Source organism: Heliconius melpomene, chromosome 11 (genome assembly GCF_056956725.1).
Source record: "Heliconius melpomene rosina isolate 202511_hmr_F chromosome 11, ASM5695672v1, whole genome shotgun sequence".
Lineage (NCBI taxonomy): Eukaryota > Metazoa > Arthropoda > Insecta > Lepidoptera > Nymphalidae > Heliconius > Heliconius melpomene.
Genome location: NC_140399.1, coordinates 2,532,248 through 2,549,448, shown reverse-complemented (window position 1 = coordinate 2,549,448; position 17,201 = coordinate 2,532,248). Strand labels below are relative to the sequence as shown.

Sequence of the window (17,201 nt, the reverse complement as noted above, 5' to 3'; positions counted from 1 at the left end):
ATGTTCCATTAAGAAATTTAGCTGCTAAGTCTGATGGTGGAGCCAGGACCTATATAGACTCTGTAAAGGTTAGTTCTAAAACATTCAGTTTTTCTCATAGCAGTCTGCAGCAGTTGTAGGACTCGGTATAGAAGAATTTTCAGCTTCACGCGGGATACACTATCAAATAGAAGTATAGGTAGAGGAAACGTAGTGTTAAAACACTTTAAAACACTCTTCGTCGCTCTAGTCATTGCGTGTTGAGTGGCTGAACTCTACGCCGTCCTTTGCCTTATCACTATAGCGAAGAAATGAAAAAATATTAAATATTTCATTTCCCACCAATTTGTCTAACTTTATATTACAATTCTTTAATAGAAAGATAAATATAATGTGCTATTTAAACTGAAAGTCAATAAATATGTTAGTCCTAAATAAGGTACCTAGATTCGTATGAATATTTTCATTTTAAATGTAAAACTTGTCTAAAACAGGAAACTTCTGTCAGTTCGGCTAATAGCATTGGCTTTGCAGTTCGACGATTGACATTTTGACAATTTTATACCTTGCACTTTGTAAGCATTTTGCATCCAACTGTGTAGTTTAAGTTTTGACAGAATCTTTTGTGGATTCATAAAATTTTAAATTCCGCATATACGAGTATGTAGTTAGCTAGGTTCTCTGGGAACCTAGTTATGATACTCTGTTCCTCCTTTTCCATCCAAATTCATTTCCTGTCTTGTTACGTATAAAAATAATTTATTCAACTAAGTAGAAATCGAACCCAGCCACAGCTCCTTTATTTATTGTAGTGTAATTTAGACGTGCTTATAGCTAACAATTTTATATACAAAGTCATAGTGAATTAATTGAAGAACGGACATTAACACTAGGATCTCCTTTATCTTCGCCGCGATGGGTGAACCATATCATTAACAAAAAATAGGTATTTATTTGAGGCCAGTCGTGGTGCAGTAGCACAGCTTTGTGACTATTAACGCGACATTGCCACTCGTTAAAATGAAATATTTAATATTTTCATTTCTTCGCTATAGTGTCGTACGGGTACGAAATATCCTAGAACTAGGTTCCCTTTTCCTACTCTACTGTGTGCGGGATACAGCGTGAAGCAGTTTTTTTTATTTACACAGAAGAAAAAATTAGAATTGATGTTAGCAAAACGACTTCGTTCACAATTAATCGACGGATCGACGCATTAACTATAAAAAACGTAATTCCCTTAGAATACCATCGAGATACGGATAAAATTGTATATTCATAGCTTTCAAATATCCGAATCGAAAATAGATTGTAATAATACGCGACCTTTATGGTACCTCAGCTGCGGGTCAAAAGACGCCCGAGTTTTCATCTATTGGTTTCTATATTAGCTTCTTTTTATGTATTTTATGCGATTAGAATATTATTAATATTAACCTATTGAAAAAATTAAGTTAGCAGTAGTGTTGTTATTAATTCAGTGTCACACTGTACCCGTTAATAGTTGAGTAAGCTGAAAAAACGTAGTGTCATGTGATTTTCTGTCAAAATTTAATAGCAAGATCAGCCAAAATGTTTTTTTTCAGCTCATTTCACGGTGTATTCCGCGTATAGCAGGGTAGGCAGAGGGAACCTAGTGTTAAGACACTCCGCTTTTCCTCAACACCAGAACGAAGAAATGGAAATATAAATTTAGATAAATATTTCATTTCCTCTTGTGGGAATCGAATCCACTACCAGTCACGCTTACAGTCACAAGAGCGTGCTCCTGCGCCACTAAAATAATTTTCCTGGCCTCATCCTGGAAAATTATTTTAGTTCAGTAAAAATATGAAATATATTTTTATATGTTACAAGATAAGGTTGGCCATTTTTAAAACGTAAGATTTTTACAGACACTTGTCGTTTGGAAAATGGATTTAAAGGAAATGAATGTTCTGTAGAATTTGTGCTTCAACGCTCACAAAGAGATGTTCGAGTTCAATTTATTTATAGAAAATCAGATATCGGCCATAGGTAGGTAGCACCTGAAGGAATCGTTTACGAAATATTATTATATGGGTAGGGTATAAAAGGCGAAAATTGTAAAGATTTTCAAAGCTTTTCGAATTTTAAAATTGCTTTTAGAATTTTGTTTACTAAAGTATGTAGATGATAGGTATATAAATAAAGCAAATGTTTATAATTTTTTTTAGTTTTACACTGTATCCCGCACATAGGGTGGGTAGAGGAAATCTAGAGTTAAGAAGAAGAGTCAGTTCTCCTTTCAAACATACATTCGAGTGGATATCGAACCCACAACCGTCTCGTTTACATTCGCACGCTTGTACCCCTGGTCCATTGGCCGCATAATATAAGTGACAAAAAAATCCTTACATATTTTTTAATATATAAAATATCCTTCTTAACTAACACACCTGGTACCAAGACGAAGTATTTAAGCTTCTCCATAAAATATCCAAATCTCAGCATCCGTGAGCGTTCAATAAGCAATATTTTTCCATTCTTACCAAACTAGAAGACGTGGGCCGAATCCAGAATTCCATTTTACACGTAACCTAATTTATAATTCTGTCCGATTGGAAAATGGATTAAAAGTTTCAAGTTTCGACATAAATCCTGTCGACCTTTTCTGTTGCCCCTACTTTGGAAAGGTCCACCGGTCTTTTTAAAGAGGATTATATTATATACATTTTGTATGTACGTCAAACGGTCGGTAAAAATTTAAGTTAATGATACAGCCTTTGAGGTTAAAGGATATTTTTACCGACATTCTGTTAGAGGCGGACTTTAAGAGTACTGTAAATGTTGGCTATATTTTGTATTTTTTATTATATTACAAAATAGTTGCGATTTCGGTTTCTTTTTTCTTTTAATAATATATATATTTTCCTTTTTTTCTTTAAGTGGCAAATTGTCAATTTGAGAGGTACCTGTCCGGAACTTATCAGTTTAGGGTGCTCTTAAATATGGTACTTGATAACTTTAGTCAACCTTCGCTTCCGCTCTCAGGAGATCAGCTTTCTTGATACCTTGGTCCACACGGCGAAAGAGTAAGCTTTACCGTCACTGAGTGAACTGTAGGTCTGAGGCATGTAGGTAGATTAGGGAAAAAGAGGAGTTCTAGGAGGAGAATTATCGAAATCCTTACTTAAACGGCAAAAGCGGCATTTTCCATTTTACACCTTAAAATCCACCCTAACAAATTTACAAGCGATGACTGGTATAATAATAAAACTATGACTTGAATATTGTTTATGCAATTTTAATTCAATGGCCTGAAGTCGTCCTGAAATAAAGATTTGTATAATATTATTAAACCATTTTTTAAGATATTGCTTGAAGAGTGGTAGAAATAACTATACACTTCATCTTGCCCTATTACAGGCGAAGACATGAAAATATTAAATAGTATTATAATTTATTTTATTTTTCAATTTCAATATATTTACGAGAATCTTTATCCTGTACATAGAGTAAGACCGTAGAGTCAAGACACTCCGTTTTAATTTATTGCCCGAAATGTTAATGCAGGTGATATTAGGGAAAATAATTAATTTGTCCGAATTACTATGGAACCCCACTGAGTTTACTCTCTTCCGGTGTATGTCAGTCTTTGTTAACATCATAATTGCAAAGAAAACTGTACAAAATGTATCTGATCTGATCACCTGGTTGTAGTACCACCATTTTCTACCAAAAAAGAGTGCCGCTCCAGATGGTCCAACACTGCCAAATTCAGGTGCATAAGGGTTCACATTCATGTGATCGCCATCCATCTATGAAAATATTAAATATCAATAATATTGGAAGGATTCACACTGTAAAGTTAGCCACAGTTGATTCTTGGTAAGATCTGTCTGTTATAAATATTCTTATATGAGGAACAATGAGAGAATTCATACTATTGGTTCACATACCGGTCAAATTTCGGTACAATTACGCATTCTAGGATATTTATTAAGAATTAATTGTAAAAAAATATTTAATATTTTTTTTTCTCTGCTATGTTTAGTGAAATAATACTTTAAAAAGATTTCTTTTACTTTCTTGCTTTGTTAAGATACAGTCCCCGGGGGTTCCACTACTTAAACAGTGTTATGAATTCAAGCAGAAAATAGACAACGGAGAACTTTGACACTTGTTTCTGGCTATAGCCTTAGGCAAGATGAAGAGTAATGAAAAACATATTAACACTTACATAATGGTTCCACAACCAATTTTGCTTATATTTATTCTTAAAAACAGTGTACGGGTTGCCAGGATTCCTCTCATGAGATGAGTCTGATGAAGAGCCACTCTCTGAAGTAGATTTTTCATAACTTGTATCACGATCTCTATGTTTGCTTTTTGATTTCTTCTTTCTTCTAGTTTCTCTCTGCTTACCCTGGTACAAGAGGCACTAGTTCAAATCCCGCAAAAAAATAGGATATTTTTCGTCAAACATGGGTACAAATCGATGTAAGGGAGCAGTTTTAAAACGAAGATATTCTTCTAGATAAAAGAAAAAAAGGCTAATTGCTGACTTACGCTTTGTCACAAGGAGTACCTATCTTCGTTGAAAAAAAATAAAACAAAAAAAAAATAAACCGTAAATTTTACTAATTAAATACGTCAACCCTGGTCCCAAACAGAAGAGACAAAGTCATCGCTCACGCGATAGTAATTAATTACTTAAATTAAATACTCCGCTAGATTAGATGAAAAGGTCAAATAAATCACAGTGATGTTACACTACGGAGGTGATATAAATAATATATTATATTATTTTATTATACAATAGTGTTCTTGAGAGCACTAAGTGTAAACACGACTAGTCTTGGGTTCGATGTCCACTCGAAATGTTTGTTTAAATTTATATCTGCATTTTCTCGCCCTGATGTCGAGGTAAAGCTTGGCGTTGAGCCTCCAGAATTCGGCGGAAAACGGGTAACGGAGTGTCTTAACGCTACGTTCACTCTTAGAAAAACTGTATTAAAATCCATCAATGAAAAATTAACTTTTGAATTTGTTTTTTATGATTATTTTAGACGTGCAATTCAAATAATCTGTTCTTATGTGACATTGTATTCATAATTTACATTTTTTATGTTTTCTATGATAATTCGATTTAAATTATTTTAATTTTCCGATATGGTGTCGTAAGTTTCTGCCACCAAATACACAAGATTTCTAAATTTGGCCTAAAGTCGAGCACTAAGAAAAACATCAATATCAATACCACCTACCCCTTTTGGTGTGGGTGTCTAAATGTTATGTGACCTTATCCTACGCACCGTACCCACCCTTACCTTCAGTTATAATAAATTAAACGTAAGAATAGTATTTTTACTTGGCTATAACAAATAAATCTTCATTGTATATATTTTTCTGCAAATACGATAGATTGTGATTACGATATATGGAGGATACTTCCTGCAGGTAGCATTCCTAATTTTAACATTTTGTATGTAGTTTGACACTCAGAGACGAAAATTAAAATTAAAATAAATTATAAGCAAAAAATCATTTTTAGAAAAAGCTTTTATTTAAATGCTCTAAAAAGAAGAAAATAAAATTTGTCTTTTAAATTTTAACTATCAACTCATAACCTCATTATACACAATTTATATGATCATAAAAGCTTGTCGCGCGATTTACTTGTGTAAATTAACTAGTACTAATTTAATTATGTAAAATCTGCTAAGTTTCAATTTTTAAAATTTCAATTTAATTAAATATTAATTAACGCGACAAGCTTTTATAATGCCATCTTGCACGGTCCGCCATATTAGATTTAGAATGACGTCACATATTTTATCGAGCATTGTCATCCAAAGTAAACGTGTATACAAAATTTCATCTCAATCGGTTGACGATATCTACTTCAAAATTGAGCTCTAAGATTTCACCCGAACCCACATACATACATTGCAAGTTAAATAAAAGCTTTTAATAATAACATAAGTATAGATTGTGATTGATATCTTTGACCTAAAGGACACTACTACCACATATATAACGAATAGGACCTTTAAAAATGTATTAAACGATATTTATACTTACTATACCATTTTCTTCATTAATGTATTCCGTGCTGTAAAGCAATTTTTGTAATAAATGCAAATTATAAGTTAATATTTTTTACTAGGGAGTTTAGTATTTCACTAGCTTAAAATTTCATTTCTTCGAGTGGGAATCGAACCCATAATCTTTCGTATTCACAGTCGCATGCTTGCGTCCCTGCACTACGACTAGTCTATTTTACTAGCCAAATTTCATGATAATACCATATATTACGAATGGGTTATATTCATTTTCATAGATTCTATTACAGTGTAGTACATTAAAAGTGTAGAACACATACCTGTCTAAGATTTCACTGGCGTTATCGTCGACTTCTGTGACCTGTATTCATGAAAAGACTATTTTTGTAGATGGTCGTTGAATTTTATTTAATTCAGCTTTAATTAACTAAATTGTAAAAGATGTTTAACTCTAAGTAACTCATTTCTTAATTATATTAAACAAGTCCAACGTTCTTATTCCAGCTACCATCGTTAAGAAAAATTTTATGTGTAATATATTAATTAAAAGGAACTTGCAACTAAATTGAAGACGTCAAAGATAATTGATGCAAACTTAGTAAGTACATACCTTTGAGTAATAATCTGGAAGTCTATTTAAATAGGGAAGTTATTTTAATGAAAAAAATAGGGTTCTGTACTAAAATAAATATTGGTTTATTCTTTTTATTAAATTATGGCTGCTGTGTGACAGTACCTTGAGACTTGTGGGTTCGATTTCCGCTTGTAAAAAAAATATTTAATGGATTTGGTAAGAAAATAAAACACGGCGTTCAGTTCCGCCAGTCAACAGACAGAGAAAATTGGACGAGAATAATAATACTAGGAATATCACAAGGCTCTACCTAAAAAAGATAATAAATAATACTTACTGTGCTTCACTTCGGTGTAAATTTACAGGATCTATTTCAATAAGTATCTAATAAATTAAAGAAACACATTAATAAGAAAAAATTATATAGGTTCATAAATAAATGTTAAATTTATTTATAACATCTTGATACTTACCACGGATGGATCACTGAAAATATTTATATTATATAATATTAATTTTGTTAAAACAATATATATGTAGGTATTATTTAAATCTAATATATAAAAAAAACTATCCATTAGTGACCAAAAGTAACGCACAACCGAAATTACGCGGCGTTGAACGCTAAAATTTTGGTATATCAGTTCCTTGGTTAGGGAAACGCTAAAAGATTTCCCGTAAACTCCTAGAGGAAAGGAAAAAATGGTGGTTTTACAATTTACCTTATCCAAGTAAATTTGTTAACGACAGCTAGTACCTTGTATTATATATTTTTTTAGAAGACGGAACCTGGAACCCTGTTGTTCATTTCCTTCACAAGTCAACTTCCTTTCCCATGTTCCTAATTCTGGAGGCATTGCATCTTGAGTAGCAAAACTCAACGCCGCACTATTTCACGTCAAAGGGCACGTCTAGCCTTTAGAAGCATCACAATATCCTATTCTATTAGGAATATGTAAGTGCTTCGTAGCTTTGCTTTGGGAACGTTTGATGTACTCGTATGAATAATATATTGAAAAGATGGAAATATAAATATAGTTTCCCTACGGAACGACAGTGTTTTAACACTAGGTTCCAAGGTTCCCTCTGCCTACCTTGATAAGTCGGGGATACAGCGAGGAGCAAACAATAATAGTACAAGTTTTACATAACAATAAAACTTGTATTATTGTGGAGAGACGATGCACAGCATCTGTGAGAGGGCGCTGTATACTTCCCTTTGATTATCCAATGATTTTCACTTCCGGTTGCTGTTTTCGACCAATCAGCGATTCGCCGGAAGTCACGTGGTCCCAGGTGGTAGGGCGCCGGAACGTATAAAAGGCGACACTACGCTTCTTACCTCATAGCAGATTCTCACCAGGAGCCTTAAAATGATGCTGTGCATCGTCTCTCCACAATAATACAAGTTTTATTGTTATGTAAAACTTGTACTATTATTTGGGATGTGACGATGCACAGCATCTGTGAGAGACGTGTTTATAACTCCTGGTGACCACGCACGACGCTATGTGATCTAAATCAGAATGATTGTATAAATTGATTCTGATACCTTCAGATAAATTGATCTGTAAAACCACAAAAAACATGAGTAACATTGTTTTATTTATAAGCAATTTGATAAACCAAGAATTGTAAATTGCTTAATTTTTTAATTCAATTGATAAACGCTCTGCCGGAAGCAGAGCCAAAATAATCTAACTTCAATTATTCGATTTACTTATAATCTGCATACAAACAAATTTTAGAAGATGTTTTGCAACTCGCTGATAAGCATGAGTATGAAAGGAAGCTTTCATAACCGTCTAAATAATAAAGCTAGACGTGCTCACTTTTGATATTGATTTACTAACCTTTTTATATAAGTATCGATTATTATTCATGAAGCGCTTGCGTAGCCTCCCCTCTAAATTACACAACAAAATTGTTACCTTTTGTAGCCTGTTTCCGGTGGTCTAGCTAGTTTCTTAATGTAGAATCTAGCACAACATTTTTCTGGATGACAGGATGACACCACCGTCTCTAGAGCGTAATTTTCAACAGGTCTCACCTGTTTCACCGAAATATTTCTAAACGAAATATGATGTTAGAAGTACGAGCAGGATCGAAATGCCAATGAAAATGTCGTCCGGTCTATTGGAAACTATCTCCGGCTCAGACCAACCAACTCCACACTTCCTTTTTTAACATCTATAATAAATTTATAGTAAGCAGAGACGCGTTCTAGAGTAGGTACCACGCCTCGCCAAGCGTAATGTAGGACGTCCTCCCGCGAGATGGGGCGACGATATTCGCAAAGGCGGCGGCGGGCAACGGCTGGATGAACGGCTGAAGAGCTGAAGATCGAGCTCAGTGGCGTGCCATTGGACCGGCCTATGTCCAGCGGTGGACGAGGACCGGCTGATGATGATGATGAAGTAGTTTCTAGAGTTAACTTTACCTTGTAATTGATGACATTAGTACCATATATTAATAACACTAGAGCATTTAATAGAATGCTCTACCAAATACTATGTACTTAGCCCAGTAATATGATCCAATTTTTTTTTTTTTTTTTTTTTCAATTTAGAGTTAAACTGGTCAAACCTTTGAACGCCTTTGTAAAATTTAATACTTGAGTCCATCATCACCCACTTTGAGTATTAGGTATAACTTCATAAAAGCATCAATGAATGCTCACCCGAACCGCAACCAGACCGACAATTCATGATATGAATATCCTATCTGCTACTTAGGTACGGTTTTGAAGAAAACTGGACTTGACATACGACGCGCTAGACAATTTGAGTTTATAAGCTCATTAGTTTTTCAGCCAAAATTTAGGCCGACTAATGATTATATCATGCTTCGAAGTGTAATAAAGTTATAAGTAATTGATACTACTATACATTTACATATAAAGTTATCAATTTTATAATCGCTTCTTAGCTGTATTTTAGAACTACAATAATTCACTCTCTGAAATTCGCTTTTAGTTTACAGTGTCAAAATTTATACCATTTAAATACAGATGTACTCAATTTAAACGTCCGATTTTCCCCGGACCTAATGATGTCGTAGACATCCAACATGCTCTCCGCCATATTGGAGTTGCGACTACGTGTATACCTCGCTAGCCAGGTTCAGTTTATGCAAAACTCATGGCAATACGCAGCGAAATACCTACGTTACGCACGTGGATATCGCCCAAGGTATATATATAGACATCATATAACAAGACTGTTGACAGTAATAATTGGCACAACTACCTTCACACAGCCCTCATGTTCCATGAAAATATTATTTTCATTAGCTTTTCCCAGCTTTGGAACCAAATCAAGCCAAAGCTCTGGAATCATACTTTATGGTATCCAACAATTTAGTAATAAAAGGTTGTCTGTAATTCTCGCATTTCATATCTGACCACTTCAGTAATAAAAGGTCCTAATACAATACAATTCACTGCTTGATAGGCCCAACTGGAGACTTTTTGGTCTTGACTTGTCTTCTGAATTATTTAACCGCTTTCTATTCCACTTTCTCCTGCTTCTTACTCTAAATAGAAGGAGGAAATGTTTCTATTTAGATGCAAATTTTACTTCTTCCAAATATTAACCTATGTGTTGCCTCCGCATTTTCTAGCTGGATGCTTGATTATAGATTTCTTCCACTACATCAGCTTCAATTCTGATGGTGACTGGGATGCACAACAGGGATACACAGTTGTCTATTATACAGTACGTCAGGTATTAAATACTTTTGCCGAGGTACTCACGGGGATGTGCACTCACTGGCACGAAGATAATACCAAATTAGCCAAAGAAACCTTCAGTGACTTTTTATGATACTTATGTGGACTTTAGTTTTAGACATATTGCTTCTTTATATCCATTACTTAACAATCCATATATCATTTATAAACCATTCGTTATCTATTAGAAAATTTCCTATTGGTTTGTTTTATCAGTTGTCGAACGTGAGTCGAACTATTTTCTATCCTTGCTTTCTCGAAGCGTTTGAAAATTCTTATTGGATAAAGTCAGAGATGATATGGAGAATGCTCATTATTAAGTAGAAAAGAGTTTTCAAAGCCCCAAACCATCTACACCCGTCTCCGATATACCCAGAGGCAGGCTCCGTATTTCTCAACACAATGTATACAGAAAGATACTGTTACATTTAAATAAAGTTATTAACAATCATGCAAGACTCTTGTGCTAAGTTCTGGGCTTGTGTTACTAGTCGCCGGATTCTCACTCGCGGAAAGGCCAGAATATTGGTATGCACTCATTACTTGACAATTGCTAATGTATAATTAAATGTATACTAGATTTTTATGCTTAACGCATGCTTCTCAATTTTTTTTTGATGCTTGTACGGTTGACGAAGGTCTAACTGCTTCAAATAATCTTGGAAAAGGATTATTGGTGGCATGGAGGTAAATGGCTAGATGCATTCCCGCGATTAAACCGGGAAGGGCCTACGGAGCCCAAACCATCAACCACTGCCTCCGATACGCTCAGAGGCAGCCTCCTTATAACTGCCCCCCTCCCGTACAATTGAGAGCATTTCTAATTAAAATAGTACCGAGCTTCTTTAAATTCTGTTGTACGGATAAATGCACTTTAAATAATTGGGCATACCTTATGTCAAGTAATAGCCCGAGTCCCCCTTAAGGCAACTAAGATAAGGTGACTGGCTAGAATCTTTGCCGAAGAGGCCATACAGAAGATCTCGTGATTGCTAAATACTATGGAGCCCATTGCTAAATGTTATGACTTTCATAGTGATGGCAGTAACTACGAATAAACAGCAAATCCACAATTCCTTTATCCTCCCTCCTCTAGGATTGAGAAAATGAACCTCCGATATTCCGTGTTTGAAACACTTTTCCTGCCAGAAGGCTTTGAAATTGTCTTCGAATCCTTGTGTCTAATTCTTCTGAGTATTCGTTAACTTGCTTAGGATACGCTCCTAGCGAATACAGCATTTCAATAAATTTAGTAATTATCCTTAAATAAAAAAAAAAGATTATCTAAAAATAGACAGACTTTATATATATCGGAGTATAAGGTGATTGGGACCAGAGCTTGTTCCGATCCCATTTATGATTGTCATCGATCGGTGTCACGTCATAGTGACAGGCAACGCCATCTGGTTTTGACAACTGGCAATTATTAAATATATATATGATGAGAATAGAATCTTTTATATATTTGATAACTCGTTCAGGATACGCTCCTAACGGATTTCTCGCATTTAAACGAAGGTAGTATATTACTAGATAATATACAACTAAGTAAACTCGGTGAAAACCGATTCATTTAGTAAACTCCGTTTACATCGCATGATATTATGCCGAGAACGTCTCGTAAGAGCGTTAAACAAGCGACGAGTCCTCTTGCTTTTTTGCAATGCCCGTTAGCTGAATAAAATTAGGCCATAACTGTTGAAAATCTGAGACATATACCTACACCTTATTGTAGGTTATAACACAGCCGTGTTCGGTGAAGCTCAGAATCCACTACTGTATTGGTATATATGATACCAAGCAATAGAACAGAATTACATGCATGTAGATACTTGTGAAACAAGAGGTTCAAATGACTCACCCGTTGTCCATTTTTTACCTTTGAATTTCACAAAAACAAATTCTCTAATGAGGATGAACATCTTTGCTGGAGGCCTTCCCAGGAGTAGGCCCGATATAGAAATCCGATTCACGATGTGAAGAAATTCCACCTCCAACACTACACTTTTAAACAATGTTACTCTGATGGGAAATAACGACGCTATGAGGTAAGAAGCGTAGTGTCGCCTTTTATACGTTCCGGCGCCCTACCACCTGGGACCACGTGACTTCCGGCGAATCGCTGATTGGTCGAAAACAGCAACCGGAAGTGAAAATCATTGGATAATCAAAGGGAAGTATACAGCGCCCTCTCACAGATGCTGTGCATCGTCACATCCCAAATAATAAGAATATTGTATTTATATATGTACATATAAATATATCTAAAGTTCTTCCGTTACTGACAGAAAAATAATGTGTAGAGTCTTAACACTAGGTGCCCAGGTTCTCTTCTCCTTGTGTGCCACATGTGGCATACACCGTAGAATAAAAAAATAATTTAGTGGCACAACTCGCCATCACGCTTTTTCTCTTACAGCGAGCAAATTAATACTTGTCTGTCAATTCTACTTTGTAAATTAATAAAAATGTATTCAAATCAATCATATACAAATTAACACGAAATGGAGAATAAAATAAAAGTTTACATAAATGAAGATTAATTATTATAAAATTTGGTAAAAAGTAACAATTAATTTATATTAATTTGTCACAAAATATCAAACGAGGACAGCCGCATCCGTTATGTTTGAAAACAATTTTTCAAACATAACGGATGCGGCTTATCGGCGGAATTTTTTTTTAATTTGCGAGTATGATTTATGTAATTTTCTTTTTTTTAGCTTTACGCTGAACCTAGTGTAAAACATTCCATTCTCATTAAGACTCTCACTCGGAACTTAACGCCGCGTTTTTCCTCGTTGCCAGATTAAAGAAATTAAATATTTCTTTTCCTCCAATGGTTATCGAACCCAAAACTTCTCGAGTCGCGTGGTTATGCCTCTGTGCCACGATTTCCGTTATTTTTTTTTATTTTTTTAAATACAGACTAAATAATTTTACCTTTTATGACGGTTTGTGTCCATAATATTTTGAATAGCTTGACGCAATATGTTTGCCTATTGAAAAAAATATTTTTTTTTTTTTTTAACTTTGTAAGCAACGTAAAAATAATCGTATAACTCTGAAAGCTTTACAACAAAGTAAACGCTATAATAGTTTGAGCCACAGTCATGGGTTACTGAGCATTCAAATAAAAAATACCGACTTTTTCATTTATAGTTTGTTTTTTCAGCTTTCGCTTTGTCCGGTTACTACAGAGAAAAAAAAACGAAAATAATTCCTATACCCCTAAATACTAATCGAACCCACTATCGTCGCGTATCAAAATCCTGTACTGCTGCTATTGCTGCATAATAAGTAACCGCAATGATAAACGTAATATACGTACCAAATCATTAGATTTTCTAAAATTCGTGTATAAAACTCGTTGACTGGTTTTTCCATATCTAGAAATCAATGTCAATTTAAATTTTAAAATTACTTTGATTTTTTATTATATTTAATTCTGCCTCACGCTTTCAGTCAGGTCAGGTTAAGGGAACCTAATATCTAGGCTCATTGTTCTCCATTTTCCGAATTCAAGACATTACCATAGCGGGAAAATGAAAGAAAATTGATTTCCCTCATAGGGAGAATAGATATTTTTTTAACTTCACACTGTATCTGCGTATAGCATGGTAGACTGAGACAACGTAGTGTTAAAACATTCCGTTCTCCACTTTCTGTGGACATGTAAAATGGACATGTTAAATATTTCATTTCCTCAAATGGAAATCGAATCCGTAATCTTGTGCCCCTACGCTACGACTGGCCTTATATAATTTTATATCATTTTAAGCCAAAAAAAGATCACTTTTTTAAAAAATAACAAATTATAAAACTCGAAAACTTACGTTATACCAAGATTGTCCAAATTTCCATATACGAGAGCCGTGTCCGATTTCTGTGGATATTTCACCGCGGACGTAAGCATTTTAAAGCTGGGCTGCAGCAGCGTGTGCCCGGGATGTATTGGCTCGGCCTCAGGTAAATCTTCTACAGATTGGGGCACGTCCAGTATACTTTCGTCGCTAGATTGTATGTTTCTCCTCTGTTTTTGTTTTGGAATGGTATATTTATTGTATTTGTGTTGATAGTTGGATTGGTTTTGGTTTTTGGTGATGGTTGTAAGTTCAAATCTAATTGGGTGGGTATTTCCATTCGGAAGAATAAGATCTCGTCTTGAAAATTAGGTAGCATATGGGGAACGGAGTATTTCAACACTACCTTTCCTTTAATACTATCGAGATGTTCCATAAATAATTAATAAGCACAAATGTATGTAATTTAACAAATAATAGAATATTAGCTGTGCTTTGTCTTATAACCAGTGTAAAGAGATGAAAATATTAAATATTTTATTCCCCCAAATGCGAATCGAACCCACCAACCAAAAACTACTTATATATTAAATAATTATATTAGACTTAATGAACTAATTTGCTGTTAACATCAAGTAAAGGATTCTTCCGCTACATGGATATTCACTTTAGTGTTCTCGCAACAAGAGTTGTTAGGCGATGTTTAGATGTACAATGAAACTTGCCTAAATACTGTTAAATTTAACTATGGTTTTTAGGTATATTATTATATATATTATGAAATCCTTTATAACTTGAAAACCTCAAAAACATAAAAGATCTAGGAAGGATATGCTTTTCAAAAAATATTGACATTCCTCTGAATGGAAATTGAACCTATTACCATCGCAATAAAAGTCAAACTCTACACAACTGTACACTGATATTATTTGGTCTGTACCTGTATTTCTCTATTACAAAATTTCTTTTATTTACAATCTACAAAACTTTTAAACAATGAAACTTAGTATTTATTAGAATACCTACATATTTTAGTATTTTCAATAATTTCTAAATTAAAAAAAATGTATTACTTACTTTAAGCAGTCGAAATAAAGTTGGCACATCTTTTGCAAATATATGTATTGCTGGTACTTCCATTATAATATTCTAAAAGAAAATAAAAAATGCCTAAAGTTACACCAAGTATGGATATATTACGTACACCTGCTTCCACATACTTATCTAAATTGTATAAAACTGTTTATCGTAGCGCAGTGGTTCGTTAATGTTCGTTAATGTTAATGGAACGGTTGTGAATTCGATACTCCCTTATTCGGGAGAGTGGCATTGAGTTAGACAAGTCAACGCGCAATATCTCCAGAAAGAGGGAGGAATGTGTGGAACTAAGGATTGTCTTAACACTACTAGGTTCTACTGCTTTAGGGGGCAAAACTTGAAGCTGGAGAAGCTATACTAACACGACAAACAGACGTTTTGTTCACTAAATTCATAGTAAGGAGTTATTCGTGGGGCAGAGACCCAACCGTCACACCCAATGCCTCGACAGTGAGCAAAACTCAACGACAGTGACTTAATGGGAACGGAATGTCAGGTTCCCTCCGCCTACGGTAGGATGGGGATGGGTTGTGAGATAGCGTGTGAAGCTTTATAAGAAAAATATTTTCAACGTATTAAGTTAAGTCGCTTCCCACGAATATACAAACTACGCGAAGAATTTTAATGTGGTTTTCATTGATAGAAAGAGTAAACAATAATGTGAATAATAGAAAACAAAAATAATACTTACAAATAAAACTAAATACAAACTAAAGTTCACCATTTCTTCAGCTTAAATACAAAAATCCTTTTATCCCCAAGATACGAGATATGTAAATATAAGAATATATCGATTTAATATATCATTCTAACTTCAACAATACTGGCTATTGTACATTTCTATTTGTGGCAACCGGCAACCTCCACTTCGATTGTACTGAAAGTTAAATATTGAATGCACACCGTGAAATGGAATATCTTATATATTAATCTTGTATTGCAGTTTAAAATTTTAACCTATTAATGCTAAGATAGAAATGTTAGATTTTTTATATGGTTTATTTTATTTTTTGTTTTTTAAGTAACGTAAGGTTACTAGCGTGTGTGTAACGACGGTTGTGGATTTGAATTCTTCTTGGAAGCTTGGTTTTTTAAAATATCTTTTTTTCCTTATTGTATAAAAATATTTAAAATAAATCCACGTCTGCATATAATAGGTATATTAGCAGGGTATGCAAAGGAAACCAAGATCTAAAACACTCTGTTCCACATTTCTCTCTGCAATCTGGAGGCATTGCATGTTCAGTGGTGGAACTCAACCAAGCGGGACTCGAAGCTGTAATAGTCGCGCTCTTTTCAATAAAAAAAATATAATTTTTTGTGACATTCTACAAATAGAAGGCCAGAATTGTGCAAAATAAATATTATTTTATACATTTGAAATCGACACTCTTCGATTTGGATTTAAAGCTAAACTGCAATTTTAAATATTATTAATATAAAAATAAGATACAAATTTGCTTGTCAGGAATATATTTAGCACAGTGGGCATCCAGACTCCTACGTCTCGTTTATGCCTTATCTACATCTTCGTAAGTTGTCTGCGCTCCACCCTTAATCAACTGAAGGTCAAATACTTGAAACTAATTAAACTTTTCAGCTTTAAATACTTTGTATAAATTAAACAATTGAAAGTTTATTTTCGATGGGGAACAAAATACAAGTATTGCTCGTTTTTTGGAATTTATGGTACACTTGTTGGAATCCAGTGTTGAAATACTCTATTTCTATTAAGAAGTGTCTTCTCGTTCTTGCATGTTGAATTGCGAAAATCAATGCTGCGCTTTACCTCGTGACTAGAGCAAGGAAATGGTGGAAATCGAACCCAGGACCTGCGTTTACAGTCACATTATGCCTCTTCGAGACGGGCCTTTCCCAATAGTGTTATTAATTTATATAAAAAATTTGTTTGATGTTTCAAAATTAAAAAAAAATATATATCTAAAAGTCAATATTTTTTAAAAATATATTTTTAATAAATATGCAATAAA

The 17,201-nt window shown here is 34.1% G+C and overlaps 1 protein-coding gene across 1 annotated transcript; it reads right to left on the bottom strand.

The window, feature by feature from the left end:
* Positions 1–3,223: 3,223 nt before the first annotated feature.
* LOC146534314 (uncharacterized) lies at positions 3,224–17,109 on the bottom strand. The gene is made up of 12 exons (XM_085193268.1): positions 15,902–17,109; positions 15,190–15,261; positions 14,146–14,342; positions 13,641–13,698; positions 8,744–9,019; positions 8,511–8,629; positions 7,053–7,065; positions 6,326–6,366; positions 6,025–6,097; positions 4,181–4,366; positions 3,651–3,758; positions 3,224–3,268 (listed from the first exon to the last, which is right to left on the bottom strand). The coding sequence occupies exons 1-12, from the start codon at positions 15,932–15,934 to the stop codon at positions 3,245–3,247; spliced, it is 1,200 nt and encodes a 399-aa protein (XP_085049394.1). The 5' UTR covers positions 15,935–17,109; the 3' UTR covers positions 3,224–3,244.
* Between the last annotated feature and the right edge of the window lie 92 nt (positions 17,110–17,201).

Bases quoted from the DNA above. Each gene is read 5' to 3' on its own strand.
- LOC146534314 (XM_085193268.1), bottom strand. From the start codon at position 15,934: ATGGTGAACTTTAGTTTGTATTTAGTTTTATTT. The intron at 15,262-15,901 runs GTAAGTATTATT...ATTTTCTTTTAG, and splicing joins GTTTGTATTTAGTTTTATTT to AATATTATAATGGAAGTACC. The intron at 6,098-6,325 runs GTATGTGTTCTA...CTAGTAAAAAAT, and splicing joins GCCAGTGAAATCTTAGACAG to ATTAACTTATAATTTGCATT.